The sequence below is a fragment of the Ischnura elegans genome (assembly GCF_921293095.1).
Source record: "Ischnura elegans chromosome 13 unlocalized genomic scaffold, ioIscEleg1.1 SUPER_13_unloc_1, whole genome shotgun sequence".
Lineage (NCBI taxonomy): Eukaryota > Metazoa > Arthropoda > Insecta > Odonata > Coenagrionidae > Ischnura > Ischnura elegans.
This window is the reverse complement of record NW_025791657.1, coordinates 7596472-7619763: the sequence shown is the minus strand read 5'-3', so window position 1 is coordinate 7619763 and position 23292 is coordinate 7596472. Positions and strand designations below refer to the sequence as shown.

The window sequence follows — 23292 nt, the reverse complement described above, 5'->3', positions numbered from 1 at the left end:
AGTACATATCCATAAATTTCAATCATTTCTGAGTATGCCTGCGAAGTTTCAAGTTTATAACTCAAAAAAAGCCATTTTGTAATTTTGTCCGGCTTTTTCCGATTTCCGCCCACTGTGCCGCGGGGCGATTCGGAACTTGGAATGTGTAAAAATTCATGCCTGGGCATGCAATTTCCTCAATTTTCTAGTGGGGGGGGGGCGAAACCTCCGGTGATTGGGGCATCATAAGCCCCCGCCGTGGGCCTCCAATCACCCCAGACCGCCCCTGGTTGGCGTATTAAGTCTTTCCTCAACGAACCCTATTTGCTCCCTGCATATTGTATGTGTGTTACCCCAGAAAAGTTTGATAATTTCAACTTCCAGTGTCATTGCAGTTAAAATTACTTTGTTCGGGATATAGCATTGCCGATGTGTAGTAATATTCATTAATATTACCCCTTTCACCGCAAGATTTGCCAATAGTGTGGTGTAATTCAATCCAAAATTGCAAACTTAGAGCTAATCTATTGATTCCAGTTCAGTATATATCATTTTTCCTTTGTATTCTTCATTAAAATTTTCGTAAATTTTCGATTGTTTCAAAAAGGAATAATTACCATTGAGTTTTATACAAATAATTTATTTAAAAACTTAGCCGCAATATTAACAGCAGTGGTGGTTTTAAAGCACAGGGTAACTAATTGATTTGGAAACAGGTTCAAAATCATTGCGATGTTAGAATGTATTTTATTATGCCTCCCTGAACAAATACAAGTAGCCTTTCAGCTGATAATTTTGAAGGAATAAAACAGTTTATTACATGTTTCAACTGCAAATTTAATTTTAGTACCGTTTGTATGATGGTCTTTTTGACTGCGACCATAACTGGTTCTCACTAATTTCAAATATCCATCGATCATCTTCCACTTACTGCCAATACTGGCAATAATTTGCTTCTAGCTGCCTTGATAACCTCTGGATCCATGGAGCACTTATATTTGTATGTTTCTTCCGCTGGAATGCATTGAATGTTTCCACCATTCACTGAAACTTCAGCGCCTTTGAGCCCAGAGAAGACTCTATTTTGGAGGAAGGTGAAGAGGAATTTTGAACACTCATTTCGTCCATTAGTATCAATCTGAGGATTCCTTGATGTCTCAGAGCGGTTTAAAGGCTTTTTGGTTATCCGCCTAAATAGATTACTTAGACGAGCAAGTGGGCGTCCAAGCATTACAGATTCCACTTTCGATATGAAAGCTACCTGCGACATATACCCTATTAATTCAGCCTTGTCCCTCACTGCCTGTATATCACTGACTGAATATGCAAGTAGAAGGTTAAGTAGCACTAGAGGAATCAGGAAAATGAAAAGTAGGAAAACAAGGTGACTAGTGAGAGGAAATGTGTTGAGGGGCTGATTCTCCAAATCCAACTCTCCTGTGAGCATCACTGCTGTTTTGAGAAAAGCATATCCAAGATCAGAAATTATACTGTTTTCTGTTCCTTCTACTTCCTGCTTCTGCTCTGTATTTGCTGGTTTCCTTTTGTTAAGTAATGTTACGAAGCTCAGTGCAAATGCTATTAATAGTACTAGAAACCAGGTAAGGATGGAAATGAAGTTACCGGAAACAGTTTTGAACATTGTTATGTATGTTGATAGTCGTGGGTGCTGTCCAACTAGGAGGAAAAGTACAATCCAAAGCAATAGGATTGAAACACCTGCAAGGTGTTGTTTCACATGGTGCTCTAAATTAGTAAATAGCATTACCATTGTGAGAAAAATCATAGCAAGTACCAGGAAATTTTCTATTTTTGTTACATAGCAGATTGGTGATATTACTAGTTGGATAAGCTCCAGAAAAGCTAACACCGTAAGCAAGATAGATGAAAATATAAACAAGTAATCTTTCCATTCCATTTTCTCACTTACGTCTTGCTTTGAATTTGCCCAATAAGTCACAAGAATATAAGGCGTAAGGAAGAAAACAAGTGTTAAATAGAGTAACAGATAGCCATAAAAGATCCAACGAATACGATGCCATTTCAGATACAGGAAGCTTGTAATAATGGGATGTTTCAGCAATCTTTGGTGCTCCTTCGAGATACAAAAATATGAAAATAATTCAGTTTCTTTGATAAGTGTGTTGTAGTCATCATCACCTGTATTCTCCTTATTGGCGGTTGATGAGTTAGAAGGAGGCACAATCAATTTGTAATCAAATGTTAATTTATAGTCCTCGTCATAAGGTTTACCTTTTGTTCCTATGCAGTCATTCATACATTTTTCAATAGCTGGAATAGGAATTCTAGTTATTGCGAGCTCCCCTATTTTATTTCGAATCCCAAAATAAGACCCTGCACGAAGCAAAGCTGCCACAATTTCTCCTACTTGACGACCACCTCCTTCAAGGTTATACGCAGCATAATGTAAGGCTGTATTTCCCTTAGAATCAATGGCATTGACATCTAATCGTTTCTCCTTTGGTGTTTTATCATTGGCCTTTTCGTTGACATTGGTAAGGATTTCGATGCATTTCTGATAATTCCCCTCTCCAAATTCCTTCTTTTCCATCCTGGCTGCCTTGTGCAAAGCAGTTTCTGCTTTTTCATCACTGACTGATAAGTCAGTGAGATTGCAATCAACAAGGAGACTTAGAGCATTACTGTTACCTTGGTAAGCAGCCAAAAGTAAAGGCTGATCCTTATTCGCATTAAATGTTGCATTAGGGTTAACGCGTAATTCCAAAAGGACCCTAACGTATTCTTCTCGGCCCCCATGTTCACATGCATACTGTAATAAGGTGTCCCTGCCATCATTTAATTGGCCCAAATCCAGTTTTTTCCTGACGGCAGTGGGTAGCAATGCTTTAAATTCATCCACCTTTCTTTCATACACAAAATTGAAAAGGAGTTTTACAATATCATCACCTTCTGGTGAACTATGACTTTCTCGTGGTTCTAATTTCACATCTGGCATGTGGTTTTCAATAAATGATCGAGAGGTTTGGTCAGCATCTGGACTCACCCCTAATTTAATCAGAAGCTTTACTGCATCCCTATGACCTGCATTTACAGCGAGGAGGAGGGGAGTGTTTCCCTGTCTGTCTTCGGCATTTTTGGGGGATCCTGCAGCAATCAATTTCTTTATGGATTTCAGGTGACCCTCCCCATACGGCTTTCCCGATGGAGGTCCCTTGGCTGCTAAGTGTAAGGGTATCCTCCCAAACGCGTCCTCGGTATCTAATTTCCCTCCTTTAGCTATCAGCAGCTTCACCATATCCGAGTGTCCCAATTCACATGCAGCGTGGAGAGGTGTATTTTTTCGTGTGGCGTTGTATTCATTCACGTCGGCCCCACGGTCGATCAATACATTTGCCACATCAGTGAGTCCCTGGGGAAAAAGGTGTAATTATTTATTTAAACAGAAATAAAAAACTTCATTGTTTAACGCTAGAAAAATAATGTAGTTGTTTAAAAGTTGTACATTAATGGATAGATATTGGCCGCACATTAGAAAGTGGCCTTTTAGCCTATCTCAAAGTATTTGGATATTGTTTTATAGTTCTATTTTGTAGACCTACTTCAACAAAAGCATTAATAACCGTACATAGTTGAACATGGCCTCTAGACTTCCTAGTCCTATTACTATGTAATGTAACACCTTTGAATGATAAGCCTTGTATGGATTTTGCATTAAATTATAAATATAGAAAGTTTTAAAGGAAAAATATTTTTGGGCACTTGGCCATTGCAATCAATTAAGAGGAGTGTGATGATGTTATTCAGTGATTTAAGAATACCGGACTAGCCACGGTGATATCTTCACGGAGTCACCCTCAATGCACAAATTGCGCGAAAAATTCACAGAGAAAAACCTATACGCCTTGACCAGCATTGGAACGCGTATCTCCCGACTTCCAGTGTAGCGCTTTAGCCAGTTAAGCTGGGGATCCGAGATCGTATCCTTGTTAAGGCGAATGATTTTTCTGTGTGGATTTTTCTCACAATGCTATTCACCATTTGAAAGGAAGGTAAGCATGAATAATAGTTGATAATACTCCTACAATACGAGAGTGACAAATTGGCAAAAATACTGTGGGCCAGCACCTGGGAATAAATATTAAGCCTACGGATATTGGTGGAGGAAACCATGTGGGGGAGATCATTTCAAACCCTTAAAGGAGTTCATCGAATTAAGATCCTTCATAAGTTCCAAAGACAGAGGTGGAGACGCTGCCGTCCACCTTGCTGTAACTTCTGGTCATAGGAATGCAGTAGAGCTTCTCATTTCATCTGGACCGAATCCCACAAATGCTCGCTGTACTTCTCTGTCACTGGTTAAAGAGAGAATGCCTTATGCATAAAAGAAAGTAACACCATCCCTGAGGGATAGGTCACCAGAAGAAGATAATGTAATGAAACTCCTTTTAATAATTTGTGTATAAGAGGAACTTGATTGAATTTCAGTAATTATTACAAACTGGGAATGGATAGGGAAAGAAGGGCGGGACAGGAATATCTTCGTCACTATAGTAGCGACCAGGGCCCACTGTTAGCGAAACTATAAATTAATATTTATAAAAAATAAAAGGTTTTTGTATGAGAAAAAAATATCCTACGATTTTTGTGTATTGTAACCGTCGCCAGTTTTCCGGTTACATAAGGGCCTTTCAAATGGGAATTTTGCGAAAAGGAGAGCGTTCGCTTATGATTTCACCTGTGATCTTCTCCATTGCTATGTGAGAAATGTGCTGTATGTGCTTGTGGTGTTCGAGTGACAGTGAGTTGAAAGATTTGAGGTTTTAACCCATAGGAGATCACCCACCTATAACCTCGCGAAATTTCTCACGAACATCTTATCACCGCATGTAGGCAACTCTGATCGCATCATAATGAATCCATCACAGTTCGTGAAGACTCTTGCAGATATCCAACTTGGAGAAGACGACACAATGATAAGCCTTGACGTAATGACTCTGTTTGCCCGAGTGTCTCTAAGGGATACGCTGCGTCTGCTGGAATCCAAGTTTAAAAGTGACACGGATAAACTTTTTCATCACGCATTACCGACTACATATTTCAAGTATGACGGAGAATTCTACGAGCAAACCGACGGAGTGGCCATGGGATCACGACTCTCCCCGCTAATTGCAAACTTTAAGGACAGAACAGAATTTGCTGGCCTACATTACGTCTCGAATGATTCAAGCAAAATAGTTAAAATACTCAATAGACATAACATTAAAACATATTTTCGCACACCTGCAAAACTTAGAAACCAAGTCGTGATGGCCAAGGATCCCTACGGTCTTATGACATCAGGGGTCTACCAGATTCCATGTGAATGCGGTCAGGTATAAGTTGGTGAGACAGGAAGGACTATCGCAACCAGGGGCAGAATTCTGTACACGGATGCTGACGATCGTCCGTGTCGGTAGCGACCGACGATCGTCGGTTGCACCGATAGAAATGTGATTCACAATACGCCGCAACCGAGAGATTGTCGGTGCAACCGACAATTTCGTGACGTAATGCTTTTGTAGGTACGAAAGTGGCACCTGCATGCGAGGCTAGGCGCCTCGACTAATCATATATCTAGTTTCTTTGCATAAAACAAATGAGGCTCCGAAAACGCCATGTGATACTCGGCAGCCCTCGAAGATGTTAAAAAGAGTTGATCACTGCTTTGCGAGATATTTACGCTGTTTAATTACTCTGCGAACACAATTTCTTGCTCCCGTTGGTGCAATGAGGCTTGTATTCGGAGATTTTACTGTATTTGACATCGAAATATTTCTAGCCTAAGTAAAAAAGCCTTTATAATCAAGGATTCAACGGTCGTTGATAGAAGAGTATCGGCAACATTTGGTACTTTAAGTATCGGCATTTTCAAGTACAATTGTCTTGAAGAGGACTTCATCTGCTACATAACTCTTCACCTACGCTTATTATAGTTTTATTCCTGTGATTAGCAGTGACAAAATTATTTTTATTAGTATTGTAACAATGTAACCTTCATCTTCAGCCACGGCTTGTTTACATCGTTTGCCTCATTGTTCGCCCTAAGTCCGATACTTCCACAAGGGTAATTATTTAATTAGAAAACATTTTTGTCGCTTGAAATCACATTGTGTGCTATTTACAATACATTCGTTGAGAAAAACACCGAGATTGCGCGGAAGTCACGGAAGGTATCATCGCGTCAAGTGTTGTGATTGTGAACTTGAGTGACATACTTACGCTATCTATTTGGAAATGTTAACGTTTGCATTTTGATAACATTTGTGTGTTACTTCAAACAACTTTGCGTTGATATGACTTGGACTAAATATACTGGATCGGTGTTAATTTTTGCTATAACGTTGAAGGTATGAAGGTTATCTCGTGTTTAAATGAAATATTTGCAGTTGTATGATGAATGATTCATTAAATGTTTCCTTTTTTCGTGCTATAATTCGTTTTATTTGCCCCTTTCTTCCGATGGAATACACGGTACGTACTTACTCAGTGATCTTATGACAATAATAAAAACCTATATTAAAGTCCCGTACGGTGTTTGGTTAGTATGGTGAAGTAAATTCAGTAATTTGAACGGAAGTTTTGTGCACCGGTAACGACGTCAAGGATTGAGAGGAGTTAAGTGATGCCATTTGTATTCTTCTCATATATGGTAGCAATATGATTTTTCTATTTCGTCGTTGCTGTCTGATGCTCTCAAGGGTATTTACGAAGGTAGGATTATTTTCATTCATACTCCCATTCTCAGATGCTGAAATAGGATATTGAAGTTAATATGAAAGTTAACGAAATGTCCACGGATATGTTTCATTGAAAGTGCATCAATACCGTATGGCAGCCATTCGCTTTTATTGAAAATATACATTAATTTCGGATCAAACCTTTACGAATCAACAATAGATACCTATCGTGTCTTGTTGTGAGTAATTTAAAAGCAAAGGAAAACGTTACATGCTTAAAATGACGGAATATGTATGATGTAAATACCTTACGCTATTGGAACGCATAATGTAATATGCGTGTAACATTGGCAAAGTTTGCCAATTGTACTGCTTCAACTAGGTAAACTTGGCGTTTCAAGTGTTTAATCAATCATTTTTATTATAAATAACATACAGTTAGAGCACTTCCACGGATATAGCGTCGTAGATTGTGATTTAAAATCGTCAGCTTAGGCCGGAAAGTGAAAAATAAAAGTCTGCCATGTTGCTTAAAAAGTGTCGGTAGGTCCTACCGAGCGTTTTGAAATCGTCGGTATGTACCGACGGTTTTACCGACAACTGCCGGTGGGATAACGACAATCATCGGTAAAACGTGTCACCTGAATCGCCCATACCGAGACTTATCGGTAGGACCGGCTTACCGACACCGAAAATCGTCGGTACGGTGTACAGAATTCTGCCCCAGGGTAAAAGAACACCAGCGGCATTTCAAGCTCGGCCAACCGGAAAAATCCGCCGAGGCTGAGCAAAGCATATCACACGACCATGCAATTCGCTGGGAGAACTCCAAGGTCCTGTGCCGTGTGGACAGATTCTGGGAAAGGCTGACCAAGGAAGCAATTGAAATTCGAACGACGACTAACACCATGAATCGTGATGCTGGTTACGCCCTTAGCAAATCGTGGAAACTGGTGCTTAAATACATTGGTGATGCCCAGGAAAAAAGGCGGGAAAAGAAGGACCAATCGCAAGTCACCTGACCAGGAGCCCATGCTATATAAGTCGGATCACTCAACCCGAAGACAAGCCCTGATGACGATGTACGACACGTCCATCGAAACGTCGGCAGAGATGGAGAACCTTCTCCGGTGGGAAACCCGAAACAACATGTGAGTAAGTTGTTGTTCCCCCTTCCTTACCACAACTTAGAGTATGCTAATCGTGTGCCTGAGTGAGAAGCAGAAGAAAAAAGTGCATTCCCCACCCCTCTATCACCTTGCCTGATGACTCTGCTCCGCGGATTTCAACCCCTAAAAGTTTCCACCACCCCCTTTTGAAGAACGGAGTAATTCAAATTCGGACGAAGTAATTCCCCTCCCAAATTGACGGCGGAAGAGTGAATAGTGTTTTTTTTCCCGTTTTTTTTTTCTTCTTTCCCCCCTCCGGGATTGTATCCCTCCATGGTGGTATAAATTGTTTGTGTACGCAAGCTTCAGGGAGATTTTTTTATGGAAGATCTAGATGGCTCACATTCATGAGTCACCATCAGTTGTCATTGCTACGAGCAACCAGTTTTTTTTCACAGATCATTATCATTCGTCCCTTGACTATTTTTCGTCGACATATTTCTGATCACCACTGTTCTATCTCGAAATAACGAGACTACGGTGTGGGTGGAGAAGAGAAAATTTTGAACGCACTTCACTAGCAGCTCGGTCCACCACGTTGGCAGCAGAAAACGAATCAACCACGTAGTACGAGCCAACCAAATGAATCCGTTTGCCAAAACTACGGACCAAAGGCCTGATAAGTAGTTTCCATGCCCCAAATCTCACTTCTTACGCATAAAAAGAAGAGCCACGTTATTGAGAGGTCCCTATCAATGCTACTTTCTTATAAAAAAATATAACCCCTGTGTTCAAGAGGCTCCCCCCTCAAAAGGGAGCAAAAAGCCGTCTTTCCCCTTGCGTCAAGCTTGTTTAATTCGTTGTTTCCTCTCCCTTTTTTCCTGTCCCTTGTGTGTGATTGCGAGTGTGTGTGCGAGTTTTTTTGCATAGTGTTATAAGGATAGGGAGTGTATTTAATTTTTCTTGTATTTCATTATTATTCAATTTGTCAAAATCTATGCAGCGTTTAGTTAACTATAATCAATTCAATGAAGATGAAAAATGCATTCAACACGTGGCATAAAATTCGATTGCGGACCGAAGGAAAGGAAAATATTCTCTATTTTGTGTCTCTGTTTTTTTAAATTCATAACGTCATTTCAGGGTTAGCTTTGTTTAGTTATTTTCGCTGACGTCAGAAATGTCAGTCCTATGTATTTTCCAGCGTATTTTACGTCATTCAAAATCAAAATAAATCTATGTCGAATGAAAATCTAATGCCGGAAGTTCTCTTTCTTTCAAGCGCACCATTCATGGAAAGGTTCCAGAATTGCCTTACCTATTTTCTTTCTGTTTCTCACTTTTTACATTTCATCCCGATGCTTCGGGATCTCCGGTGCGTCCCACGCCTCACCCAAATTGCCAAAGTACCTCCCACTTCTCCTCTTAAACGTGCGACCTCGCATCACCCACCCCACCTCTCGGCTCGATTAACGGACTAGGGAGACAATAAGGAAGGTTAAAATATAAAGGCAATCAAACTTCTTCGTCGAGACTTCAGTGGACCAAAGGAAGCCACTGGAACGTTAGCGAAATATTGCTCAGTAAAATGAATAAACGCCTAAGGAAACCCAGAAGACCTTCCTAAGTTGAAGAAATTGTGGCAACTTTGCCTCGCGCTGGATCTTATTTTGGAGTTCGAAATAATACGGGGAGGTAGAAATATTTAGAGCTTCTTGATCAGATATTGAACAATTTACGAGGGGCTACTCAGGAGCAAAAGGTACAGCACCTCATGACGAGGATTATAAATTAATATTTGATTTCAAAGTTATTGCACCTAGTGCTAACTCAACAAGTGCCTCAAAGGCAAAAACAGGCGCTTAAGTTTTCTAAAAACACGTTAATAAAAGAAACAGAACCCCTTTTATATTTTCTTAGCATATAGCCAACATTGCACTTGCACGGTTATGAATTTAAATTTCAATTATTAAAGATATAAAATTACCCTTTCCTAATGGGGATAAAAAAAGTGTATGCACACGGTTACTTCAAGTCTGTTAATTCTCATGCCAACAATATTATGTTCAAATCGCTTTCAGAGGAGTACTCACTATCAACGTACCGTAAATAGCGATAATGTTACAGTATTTAAGAAAAATGTTTCCCAATCCTTAAGTTAATGCACTATTACAAGGGGAGACCATGTATCTTGCACCGCCTTTTTCAATGCCGCGCTCGAAATAACACTGCTTAAATACTTATAAGCCGTTATGATGATAAAGATTTTTCTCATTCCGATGGTTCCTGCAACTAACTTTATTGAAAAAATTGTTGCCGTGCGATCAAATTGAAAACTGCGAGATATACTGTCCAAACGGAGTATCGAACCTGAGCCCCTCATGTAAGAGATGGACGTGGTCACCACTAGACCAACGGCCTAGTTTATAGATCGTTTTGCTGGAATGGCGTATTTTGGGATTGTAAAGCGCGTGTTAGAAATACCGCTCAGAAATTTATTAATTATAGCCAAACTAAGGCCCATTCAATGGAACCACTATCAATTCAGAGATGTGTTCGCCATTCTGAACGCCATAAAAATACGGCATTAAAAAGGCAGAGCAAGATACGTAGTTTCCCCCTCTCTGTTAAATTATGGAGCTGAATCACGAAAAATGGTGAGATGAAATGATTCTATTATTTTTCCCTCGCTAAAATTTACATTCGAGGTACCTAGTTGACATTTACTCGCGCAATGACCACCCCTATTAATTTTAATGTTAAATGGGGACTACGGTGTTATTATTTATTATCGTACCATAGCATTCTTCTATCATTGTTTCTAAGCTTTCTGAACATGTAAATTATTTTTCATCTAACCTCCTTTGCGGCAATATATAGGCCCGATCCATAATATGGATAGCCATATGTGATATTTAGGTTTTCTTCCGAAAGGAGACGCTCGACGTCATGGACTGAATTGAGTTTTATAGCTGTAAGTAGTTCATCTTGTGCTGACTGAGATGCTCCTCTTTCGGGTCGCTTCGGTATTACCGCTACTGATGTGAGGGGTTGCAGCTCCATTTTGTTTCCATCTGTAATGACAATGACAAATAGGAATGCATTTGAATAACCAGGAGGTACATTTTTATTGGCATTATCACATAGCTACTAAGAAATCAAGGGCGGATCCAAGATTTAATTTTGGGAGGGGCACAAGCAAGGCCGTATTCAGGTGTTTTTTTCTGGAAGGGGGGTCAAGGATACCTCGTAATACAAAACGAACGCAATGAAAACGAGACCGTATTAAAAATCTTGCATATTTTTAAAATTCAGGGGGGGGGAACACGTGCCCCCGTGTCCCTGCTAGATCCGCCGATGTGAGAAATCATCTTGCGATATAATGCCACCTCGATCATCCGAAAAAAATGTAGCCGCGGTATAGCCGGTTTATGGAATTCGCCGGAAAATTGAAAACGTGTATGAAACCAGCAAAATTTACCAAAAAAGAAACATTTTAATGTGTAACTATGTGTATGTGTACTAACTTCATATAGTGACGCCAAATCTCCCCACTGATAAAGGTGTGAATAAAAGTAGATTTTATTTCAATGTCAAATTTACAGTAACGATTAGGGCAGATAAAGGCAGAACAAACTCTGAATGTGTGTGACTCTAATAAGAACAGTTAAACTTCACTAGAATCCGTAACGGGAATTCGATAAGGGAAATAGTAATACGATTATTTGCATTCGCAGTTTGAAGCTATCAGAAAATATCGGCCAATGTATGCCATGGAATCATACTGAGAACAAAGCAGTAAAGTGATTTTAATGGAACAGAAAGGAACATGGCAAAAGATTTTTTAACATTTTTATATGAATGGCGTTTTACAAGAAAAACTTCATGTTTCTTATGCAAATGACACGAGTGAAAATCTTTCTTGAAGTCTTCAATTTGTCAGAATAACCTTTGCTTTTACTGTGTCAACCTCGGCCCATTTAAGCCACGCATTGAAAACGTTCCAGGTGTCATCTCGTTGTTCTGTGCGAAAAATTGGCAGTGTATTTGAATTTAGCTTATCCTGGACGCCATTTTTGTCTTGAAAATAACTGATCATTTCACTATCCGTCATGATTGTATTGTTTCCTTCATCCTTTTCGTAAGGACAATAACGTATATCATCAGTTTTTGGACGCGGCGATTTCTCTCCTCAGAGTTCTTCTATAACTTCTCAACCAAGAAGAAAGACGACGTTGGGAAATTCAATGCCATCAAATTACTCCAATTCCAATCAAAGTACTCCAATTCTGTTATCATCCTGATTTCATTGTCTCTGGAAGCTAAAGATTGCAGTCTCTACCAAAAAAAAATCAAAATTTCTGAAGTTACATTTTGTCCACGATATAAAAATTCGTACGGCGCGTTTCGGCTTACAAATCCATCGTCTGGTACAAGACACCTGAGTACACATATAGTCAACCAGTGGTGACGTGAAACTGGGAGAGGGATAATTGAAATGAACAAAAGATAAACTCTCTCGGCGCAAGGCCATTATTGTATGAGTATGGTCTTTGGGTGGCGGCAGTGGTCCAGTGTCTCCCGATTACCAGATATTGCCCCCGCGATTTATCAACACGTCCCCTCTCCTGTTTGACTGCAATGTTTTCCAATGGTGTCCCCGGAACCCGGCTACCTATCTACATATCCCAGCTTCTATCCTGGATCACTAAAGCATAGGATGGAGTCTTTACCGATTGCTTGCTCCGCGAAAATCTAAATTTCGTTTGTCTAGACTCCGGTTACAATGTTAAAGATATAAACGATGGGTGTTTGTAAAATAATAATAATTTCGTCCATAATTACTTATTCTTCTACATAATTGTATTCTCCTTCCAAATGATCCTAGCCGTACCAAATTTTACATAAGATGTTCATAATAATTCCATAAATTTTTTTCACAAATTCATCGATTATTGATGTGCTTGGGCGCCCACAGTGTTTGCCATCTTCAACATCTTTACGGCCGTCACGGAAAAGCTAAACCTCTATGTAAATTTTTCTATTTTCATAGCAAAGTCTCCCTAGTACTTGCTTAACATTTCACAAGCTTTGTCGCACTTCATTTACCAATCACTCTATGATCTGTAATAGATTCTTCGATCCATTTCTTTTGCATAGGCAAATCAAATATCTCTATAGTGCACGTCTAGCATGCAAGGGAATAAATATTTACATAGAGTATTTAACGGGAAGAAAAGCTTTGTTCATACTATTTCATAGCCTTTGATCTAACATCTTTCTAATATCTTACATCTTTAGCACCTAAAGGCAAGAAATCACCCACAGAGATGAGGCGATACACATTTTCGAGACTGACGTAAAAATTAGAGGGGATTATTTTTGGCTTGTAACTTGCAATGTATCTTGAGTACTGGGGTAATTTTTTTTAGTCCTTGCGTACAATCGCAGCAGATTCCAATTCATTTATTCCGACCAGCCCACGGACTGCGGGGATGATTTTAGTCGTGTTGTGCGCTTCCTACGGGAATTTTTTTTTTAATTTTGACCAATGCTCGACTTCCTAAAGCCCGTATAACACTTACCAATTTATTGGCCAATCCATTGAATGTTGGATTGTGGACCGACTGACATGCCAATTTCTAGCCCAATATCCGTTTCACATTTTGGACACAATTTCTCGCCCAATCTGGAATTTAGAACAGGTTCTATTTTTTCGCAGCCAATCTCCAATCAGAGCTCAGCCTTGTCGACTCCTAGTGGCCAAAACTAGAAGCTCTTTGCAAAACATTTGGTTTGGCTACTAAGCATTAGTTTCTTTTCCGAGAATTGGCGTGAAATTTTGAAAATGTGGACTAAAGAAGTTGTGTCACTTTTAATAGAAGCGTTCAAATCGCACGAGTGCTTATACAATGTTAAATCGACGATGTATAAGAATAGAAATGTACGTGCTGATGGACTGAAAGACATAGTTACGTGGCTAAAACCGCTGGTGTCCGTAACAGAGGAACAGGTGAAGACAAAAATTGCCAATTTAAGGACATTTATTCTATCCGAGCATGGCAAATACAAGAGGTCAATGAGTAATGGAGCCGTTGAGTGATAACAACTCGTTGAATTCTATGATGTTCAATCTCAAAAAATTGTTATATGTTGACAAGTCCTCCACTCGCAGCTCATGCTCCACCATTCCTAAAATTTCTCGGTCGCCGTCTTCTCGCCTCCAAAGTCAATCCCTGCACCATATTTTGTGGCACTATTACGCCGGTATCTACCTTCTTCTTCAGCTACCGCAGCTAGAATATTAGCTACGGCATATATTAGTGCCACTTCCTCTACATTCATTTTTAGGCGGTTTGCAACGCAGAATATCTTTGCAGCTCCTCGAAATACTTATTAAATTTACAATTATTATACCATCTCCCTTTCTGTAGCTCATTGGCAATCAATCTGCGTCTTGAGATGCTCTTTTGCATTTTGTGTTATGTGGTGGTCTACAGCGGGATATAAGAACACTTTGATGGCCAATATTGGTGTAAATATTGGCACGTGTCGTACGATACGTAAAGCCCAATATTTTAACCAATATTGCGCGCCGATATATTGGCCAATAAAATGGGAAGTGTCATAGGGGCTTAAGGCAGTTTACCAAATTTATTTTGCAACCCGGTTGGAGACCAAGTGCTCTTTCTCCCACTGTAAGGATCGCTAATGCGGTTTCTATTCTATGAACGCGTTCTAGCTGAAAATTAGTTCGTTAGAATAAGCGGATTTTTATATAACTATGAATTATTATCTTCCATAGGTACATTCATGTAAATATTTTCTCTGGTGTTACCCACCAGGTTTGTGGTTTATCTATTTACCTTAATCTACTACCTCTCTTAATTACTCTTGAGTGCAAGTGAGGACAAAGTTCCCGAATGACCTTATATGGAATTTTGGAGAGCTGCAATGAATACCGTGAACGATAATTTGCATGTCGCAAATCAATAGAATATTGAAAAGCGGATGGGTTCAGACATTTCATAACTTAAGACAACGAGTATATATGAAGAGAAATCTGTTTCGCTTTCTCTGCTCTTGGGAGGAGCGTTTATATTTCACGAAATTCAAAATTTTACTGGTTTTGCATGTACACTGTCCTTTTCTCTGTACTCTACGTAGCAAGGTGAACTCTTGCACGGCTTGGAGCGCTGCAGACATGTTTGAATATTGGCTTACTGGATGCCTGCTGTCTCATCCTTACACCTGATCCCGTATCGGGAGTGAAATGAAATGGAAAGGTTGCGGTAAATCCATTACAATATTTGAATTTGTCCACGCATGTAGGGGTCATGCAGTAGGTTCCTTGTCTTCCACTCTGGCTAAAATTCATTACATAATTCACGCTCTAAAACTAGTATGATACTACGTTCCTTAAAATATTAGACACTGAACTATATTTTATATTACAAATTAGGTGTCTCAGTAAAATATTTATTCTTTTTTTAACAGAAGATGCTTCGCAGTGGTATTTTGGCAAATCTTCATGCTTTTAAAGATCGAGACTAGGGAAAAATTTAATAAGGAATTTTGAATAGTATCTAATCACCCGAAAGAGCATATGTTAAGATTGATGGAAATTCTTCTTGTTGTCTTGTTGGCAATCTTATCATTTTATGGTCTCAATTTTCCTTGTTTGTATCTTGCCAACAAGATTGAATCGTTTTTTATCATTCACCTTTAGACGATAAATGACATGACTGAATGACTATTGGAAGAAAGGAAATAAAACTTTGTAAGGTTCACTGTTATTTAATTGAGGACATGACCCGGGTTTCGTAACTTAGTTACATCGTCAGGTGACTGGTCTTGCATGCTGTATGTTGTAACTGATGATTGATATGCTGACGATGTAACTAAGTTTCGAAACCCTGGTCGTGCCCTTAATTAAATAACAGTGAAACTTACAAAGTTTTATTTCCTATCTTCCAATATGGAGAGGTTTCACACAGTAAAGCCTGAAGTTATTAGTTACATGAATGACTATTGTTAGCTATTTTCTAATTTCATTCATCCACTATAGATCTCTGGTGATTTCTTATTTAATGTTGTTAATCATCACTTTTGTCGCTAACTCTTCCGTACGCGATCAAAAAAATCGAAAAAAGAACTGTTTTTTCTCGTTAACAAACAAGTAATTATTCTTAAATGGTTTCCTACCGGCGTCATCGAGAGGAAAAAGGGTTCCGTGCCAACAGCAGCATAATAATATTAAAACGAGTTGATGATAAAAAAGGAAGAGGAAGACCTCGAATTAAATGTATGGAACAGGTAAAGGAGGATGTGTAAGAGAAGAAATACGCAGGTGCGAAAAGATTAGCTGATCGGAGAATTGAGTGGAAAGCTGCGTCCAACGAAATCCTAGGATTGTTGACCGGGTTAAAACTTATTTGTTTTTGGCTGAATGTTTTGAATTTATTTGTATAATCAAAGGCGGAAAATGAAATCATCGTGTGAGAATTGGCGCGAATTCAATTATTTTATCCACCAATTGACTCATCCAAATTAAGTGCTGCAAGAGTGGAAAAATATTTTGGAGTCATTGATGCATTCATATGTTACGTCTGATGCATAACAAGGTATTTTTCCTGAGATATAAAATATTTATCTATTTAATAAGTGACATACATATTTGCACGGATGATAGTTCTGTATTAATTTAAATGCTTTTTTGTAAACGAGCGTTATAGTTGCGTTCTTAATACCTTTTGTACAGAAGAAAACGGGATGGACAGCAAAAAATAGGAGACTTGTTCTTATGATAAGTGTTTCATTAAAAAACCCAAAAAGTGCTTTTTATCCAAGGTACTGAGTATTACTATCACATATTCCCACGTATGTTCGTACACTAGTTAATGTACATTGGAAATTTCACTATCTGATCCAGCAATGAAAATTTTGAATTTGGTGTTTCAACTGGTTTGTTGTGGATTACTTGGCAGTTGCTTTTAATGGATATTTTGCCAAATCAAGTTACATTTAGGATGAAAGGTGTGTACAACTTGTATCGGCAGCAGATGTGCAAATAATGATAATTTGATGACCTTATTTTTTCCATGAAATTGGGCGATCAATCAGGTAAAAATAAGCTAATGCTATTTTATCGGCACATCACCAAGCACATCGGCACATCACATTTGCTTGATAGGTATTATTCCCCACGGATGAAAAAATTGATTTAATATTTCACACGATTCAATATTACCAAAAATCATTTTATAACTTTTAAGTGTTGTAATGCAAGGGTAAAAAGGCACTTTACTTGATTAAGAACACAAATAGTAATTTCCACACTTTTTAGTTCAACACTTAACGGTCAACCATGGTTTCGACACATTTTGTCATTTTCATGGTACCTTAGTCCTTTTCAAGGACCTTGAAAATGGCACAATGTGTTAAAATAATGGTCGGTTGTTGAGTGTTGAATTATTATTGTTATGCATCTGACGTAACATTTGGATGTATCGATGACTCCAAAATCTTTTCGGATGAATCAATTGGTGGATAAAATATTCGAATGCGCGAAAATTCTGACACGGTGAATTCATTTTCTGTCTTCGGTTTTACAAATAAACTCATCACATTCTGCTCAATTATATGCAAATAAATTATCTAAAATAAATTTTGGAAACAACCACTTGTGTTCTTCCTCATGGACATATCGAACTTCCACAAAATCAAGCCTGGAAAGGTTTTATACGAAAAATGGCAACAAAATGATATCGTTTTAGCCTAGATAAAGTGTCAGGTAAATCATCCAGATTTATAATAGCATCCTCACAATTATCTCAAATGGGCAATGGATGAGATACACGCAGAAACATTCCAATATATGTCACGTACCCTCTTCGTCAGTGAGTTCTTTGTTGCTTGCCTCCATTGCCTGCCACCGGAAAGTTTTCAAGACTCACGGCCTGTGTCTCCTCTTCTCCGGATGCCACAACCACCCCCTTCACATTATTCCTTAGCACCATTTAGTTCAAGAGTCCATCACCAAAGGCAGTGTTTGCGTCTCCTCATCCTCCGGTCTTGGATTCCGGCTACAGAGTGATCACTAGTAGCATCGGAGTGAATTTTTTTGCACTCCTTCAGTTCTTTTTAAGAAACATAAGATCCATAACGTCAAACTGGGAGGGGAATAATTTGAAGGAGGCAGATAAAGCTCTCGGCGCAGCCATCGTGCGCATTCTCGTATAAAAATCCTCCGCGGGTGGCGGGAGTGGAGCAGTGTGTATCGATATCCAAATATTCCCCCCCTCTACTTATCAACACGTCCCTTTCCCTGTTTGACTGCCACGGTTACACATTATGACCTTTCCTGGACCTTTTTGGGCACAGGGTGCAGTGTTTTCTGAATGCAGGCGCCACAAAAATCAGAATTCAGTTTTTCAGGACTCCGGCCATGAAATTAAATCCGCAAATGATGACTTCAGAAAGTTACTGTAATTTTTGTTTTTCTGAAATGTTTACTTATTTGTCCACCTAGATGCTGCCGCTGCCGAAATGAGTGTTAATCGCATCAGGTGTTCAGTAGATTAGATTATTCCTTTAACCTCGTCAACATTTTCATTGGTTATTGGTGTGCCAGGGCGTCCGGGGTATGAATCTTCAATCTGTACACAACCTTTTTACGCACACCCAGCGCTTAAACCACTGACTATATTCTTATTTTCATCAAAGCAGTCAATCCATATGACTATGTTTACATTTCACATAATTAGTCACACTTCATTCACCTGTCATTTTTCCATTGTTATAAATTAATGATTAATTCCTTTCCGATTCTAGTAAACCTGAGTGTTTAAACGACTCCCAGTTATTTCGATATTGAGCAGTATAAATTATATCTGAATAAAGTTTTCACGGTAAAAATAATTTTCTTCTCAGAAAACAATTTCCCTATTATCTGGTAACTACAATATAAAAATTACTAGAGTTAGTGAAAATTCGTTGGATTTTATTACTCTACGTGAAGTGACATTTTTTCCATAACGATTATGCATAAGGAAATGATGTGAGTAAAAATCTTAATTAGTTAGAGTATGCTGTAGATAGTACCGACCGACACCTGACGCTGCCGCATTGCAGAAAAAAATGTCCGCATAGAAAAATAATTTTTTTATGTAAATCATGGAAATAGTAATAAGGAGCAGGTTTTTATAAAATGAAAGGTAGAAAAACTTGATGAAAAAAAATGCCGTGTCCAATAATCGGAACTTGGACCTCCGGCTACGAGTTGAATTCGGTAACTACCGGTCTGCCGCTCTGAGATAGTGTTATGGTAATTCTAAGGGGCTATAGAGGCAGTGGCCCTCGCTGGTGGCTTAGGGGCTCAGGAAATCTACGGCGGCACGTCCATCTTCTTCACTACTAAGTTGCACTGTGTAAAGCCGTAGCTGTTTTAAATATACTGCCGTGATAACATTTAAAATGCTACCACATCACTCAACCGCTACTTCCACTCCCGCAATACTTCATCGACGCTCCCGTTTCTCGTGGGTTGTTTGTGAATTCCCTCAAATGAAACTTCAGCTGTTATTTGCCCTTTCCATCATACTTTATTACTTACAAATTCGCAATTCTTTGAGGAAGCCCTGTGACCAGAATGGGCCCATCCTTTTTACGAAAACGCAAGAAAAGTGTTCAGAAACGAGTAAAGAAACTGAAGAGATTTCGGAGAGCTTTTGGATCACTCCAACGGAAGTGTTAGGGATAGCATCGCGCGAGCGTCCTGGGAGCGTTTTAACCCTGGAGTAACGAGGAAGCGTCAACGAAACCGAAGGGTCGAGATCCGTGTTCGGGAAGCGTCTGGGAAGCGTTTCAACCCGGTAGTGGCGAGAAAGCATCACCGAAGCCGAAGAGTAGAAAGACTTTGGGAAGCGTCCGGAAAGCGTTCCAACCAAGTGGCGAGGATACGTCAGGCAAGCGAAGGGTTGACAGTCAGGTAATGCTGAACAAGTGTTCTGGGAGCTGCCGGGGAACGTCCACATACCGTTAAACGCTTCCTAAACTCTCCAGCACACTTCCCCGAACGCTTCCGTTTCGACTGGGAAGATCGTTTCCAGGTACCAATTTCCAGGTTTCTAGAGGAAGGGGGAAGATGGGAGTGGAACAAATGGAAAGAGGGGAAGGTTGTAAGGGGGTAATTCTGAACGAACATTTGAAATTAAACATTTCCTAGATCAAAATTTTTATATATATATATATTGGGCGATAAAATATTGCACCATTCACTTCACAACAACAACAACATTGCACTGTTTTCTTACCCTCCATATTTGTTACTCAATTTTTTTCAGTTTCGAAATCTGCCACTTGACAGTGGTGGCACTATTTGTAGTCAGAGCAGGAAAGAGCGAAAGAGCCGTTTGGAGCGTAAGGGCGCAAGAGCATAGAGTGCACCCAATGAGTTGGAATACGGCCAGACTACCACTGCTCACGACTCCAACACGCACATTGTGCGCGGGGAGAGTCGTGAGCGCCGGTTGAATGACTTCGCCTCGCACAACTCCAGCGCACAATATGCCCGGAGAAAGTCACGTGCAGAGGGAGTCATGACTCACCAAATGAGATTCTCGCATCACAGCTCAATCTGCTGATTCGCACATTTGAACTGACTCATTCGCTCATTGCCCATTACTAATCTACCCATCCCTTCTTCCGGGCGGGTTATTGGGACGTGACGATAGCACGTCGTGCAAATGTGTTGTCATCTTGACATCTTTTTCCTATATTTTCCTCTTTTGATCCCATATCTCATTAATTTTTCAAATGATCGCAAATAATGACATCTGCCCTTCTTATTCAATGCGTTCAATTTGAATTATCGCGATGATCTTCAATGATCGTCCTGTCTTTATGTTTCCGCCTCTTGATCCATTTTCTATATGCTATTAGGAGCCCCATATATTTTCCATAGCCCCTCTCTAATCTGCCCCACCTCTTTTTCGGTGCGGGTTATTGGGACGTGCCGACAGAGCGTCGTGCCAGTGTGTTGTCGTATTGATATCTATTTCCTTCATCCCCTTCTTTTGATCCCGTAACTCAATAATTTTGCAACCAATTACAAATAATGGTAGCTGCCCTTCTTATCCAATGCGTTCAGTTTGAAGTATCCTGATGATTTTTGCCCAAGTGTTCACTGACAGAATTCTTAATTGGACAACCATTCTGACTTCGAAATAATTATTATAAGGCTTATAAGGCAAGGTGAGCACCCTTTTTTGTGTATAATTATCTCTACCTAAGTCGCAGGACAAACAGAACTCGTGCAAGTTTCTTCACAAAAATTGGTCCACTATTTTTTCTTGTCACTCTCTCAGTTAAGAAGTATTATCTAGCATCATACTAGCTGTACGCCAAACGATGCAGTGATTTGCTTGATTGCAAGCTAGTGATTTGCTTGATATTAGTATATTTACTATTGTATATAGCTCAGTATTCTACAGGAATGACATTATTTATATTTTAACATTTCCTTTTCTGTCTTGGGAAGGGAACTTAGCGATAATTTCATTTTATCAGAGTTTGCAGATACATAAAAAGTCGTTTTGATAGTTTTGTTAGTTTAAATGACCTCTTAGATAAATTTCTGTTAGACCGTAGATTGAAAAATAGACTTTACCTTTTAAATAAGTTCAAGAAGCGTACCTTTTCTGACGAAGTTAGCCATTTCTTACAAACGCCAACGTATTACCAGATCTCATACATAAAATAATAGATGTAGACCAGGACTGACAGATTCAGAATGTATTTTTTCACGATAAATAAGAGATTATGACTGCAACGTTAGAGCTCACAAGTAGATTAGGTTACTTGTAGTGTGGCGTACAAGCACATGCATACCTTAGTGCATATTTATGAATATTATCAGCATTTGTAACAGCATGTGGTTACATAATTTGTTAGTATTTTTCAGACAGTGTTGTGTGCATTTGGGAATCCAATTGCATGCTGCATGCTGGTGATTGATCGCCCTCTGTTAAACACCCTAGAGATGGTTTGCAGTGTATTATGTACATTTCAATGTTCTAACGGGCGTAATACATATTTTCCTGTTTTGGAGACGGTAGAATATTATTCCGACGCTGCTGGACAACCTTTTTCCGTCGATAATACTGAATTACGCCCGCGCTAACGAGTAGTTTAGGAGTACATCTTCTAGTAGAGTTATAGCCACGATTACACGGTTCGAAATTCCGTATCGCAACTGGGTCGATTGCAGTACGATAATGGTACGGTTGCGTAAAGGATCTTGCAAACAATGATGGTGTTTAAATCGAAACACGTGTTGTAATCTGCCAAAATAAAAAGGTGGGCAGAATTATGTCTATGTCTATCATTCAATATGTTGTATCAAGATATCTCCCCGTAAAATATCGGCTTTATTAACCCTCATATGGATTCGCTGCGCCTTAGCGGCGCTCGTGGTATTAAAACTGGTGTAAAATGTTTTCATTCCAATGGATCATTTTGAACATTACAGTAATCCATTTTTTCTTTTTTGTTCGTCTACATATTTAATTTTGTTTGCATAGTGTTGATAATTTACATTTTGTTGGCCTCTTCTGAAAAAAATACGTCCATTGATTTGCAGCATCGAGAATTTCCTCGTCGCTACGTCTTGGACTACGCTCTCAATGTAAATTTCAAATCAATTATGTTTCATATAAAGTGCTATAATCTATTTATAATCATATTATTTAATTTTTTAAACTTTATAAACAAAATGAAATTGTTTAACAAATGAAAAATATTACTTTACTAATTTTGCTATCTCTTTTAGCTAAAAATCATAATTTTGCCTCGTTATAATGTTCCCTGGCAGGACTTCGTCTTTTTACAAGAATTATTCATAGAAACTCATGGCTAGCCAAGGTTGTTTTTTTCCATGGCTTATTAATTAATTGCAATATTAATTAATTTTCTAAACTTTATAAACAAAATGAAATTGTTAAACAAAAGTAAAATATTACTACACCTATTGTGCTTTCTCTTTTAGCTAAGAATTATTTTGTTTGCCTCGATATAATTTTCATTGAAAAAAATTATATTTTTTCAAGAATTACTCATAGAACTCATGGCTAGCCAAGGTTGTTTTTCTATGACTTCCGACTTAGTTTTGTTTGGGCACCTTTTCTGCTCCGCGTCCACGTATCTGCCGTGGTGATAGTCGCCTTTGGGCAAATCCAGGTTTACCTACTATGTTTAGAATTACATCAAGCAGCAATTCTAAGAAAGTTGTTACACAGTGTGTTACCCGAATTCGTAGAATAATGCTTCCTTACCGTCGTGTGGATATTTCTCATTGAATGAGTAACTGTAACTATCCAGGAGATTCAGAGGTTTCGCCGACCAGCGTGAAGAACATGTCGCATGGTTACTGCTATATGTCTTGTACCTCTCATTCGAAAATATTCCTTTGCGGCTACGATAGTCTACACAACATGGCTGTCGTTCAT

The 23292-nt window shown here is 39.0% G+C and overlaps 1 protein-coding gene across 1 annotated transcript; it reads right to left on the bottom strand.

The window, feature by feature from the left end:
• Window positions 1-598: 598 nt before the first annotated feature.
• Window positions 599-17898, bottom strand: LOC124172376 (transient receptor potential cation channel protein painless-like). The gene is made up of 3 exons (XM_046551823.1): window positions 17675-17898; window positions 10646-10860; window positions 599-3370 (listed from the first exon to the last, which is right to left on the bottom strand). The coding sequence occupies exons 1-3, from the start codon at window positions 17709-17711 to the stop codon at window positions 896-898; spliced, it is 2727 nt and encodes a 908-aa protein (XP_046407779.1). The 5' UTR covers window positions 17712-17898; the 3' UTR covers window positions 599-895.
• Between the last annotated feature and the right edge of the window lie 5394 nt (window positions 17899-23292).

Coding starts and splice junctions, on each gene's coding strand:
- LOC124172376 (XM_046551823.1), bottom strand. CDS start 17,711: ATGGAGGCAAGCAACAAAGAACTCACTGACGAAGAGG. Junction 10,861..17,674: donor AGAACTCACTGACGAAGAGG/GTACGTGACATA, acceptor TTGTCATTACAG/ATGGAAACAAAATGGAGCTG. Junction 3,371..10,645: donor TATATATTGCCGCAAAGGAG/GTTAGATGAAAA, acceptor CTTTTTCCCCAG/GGACTCACTGATGTGGCAAA.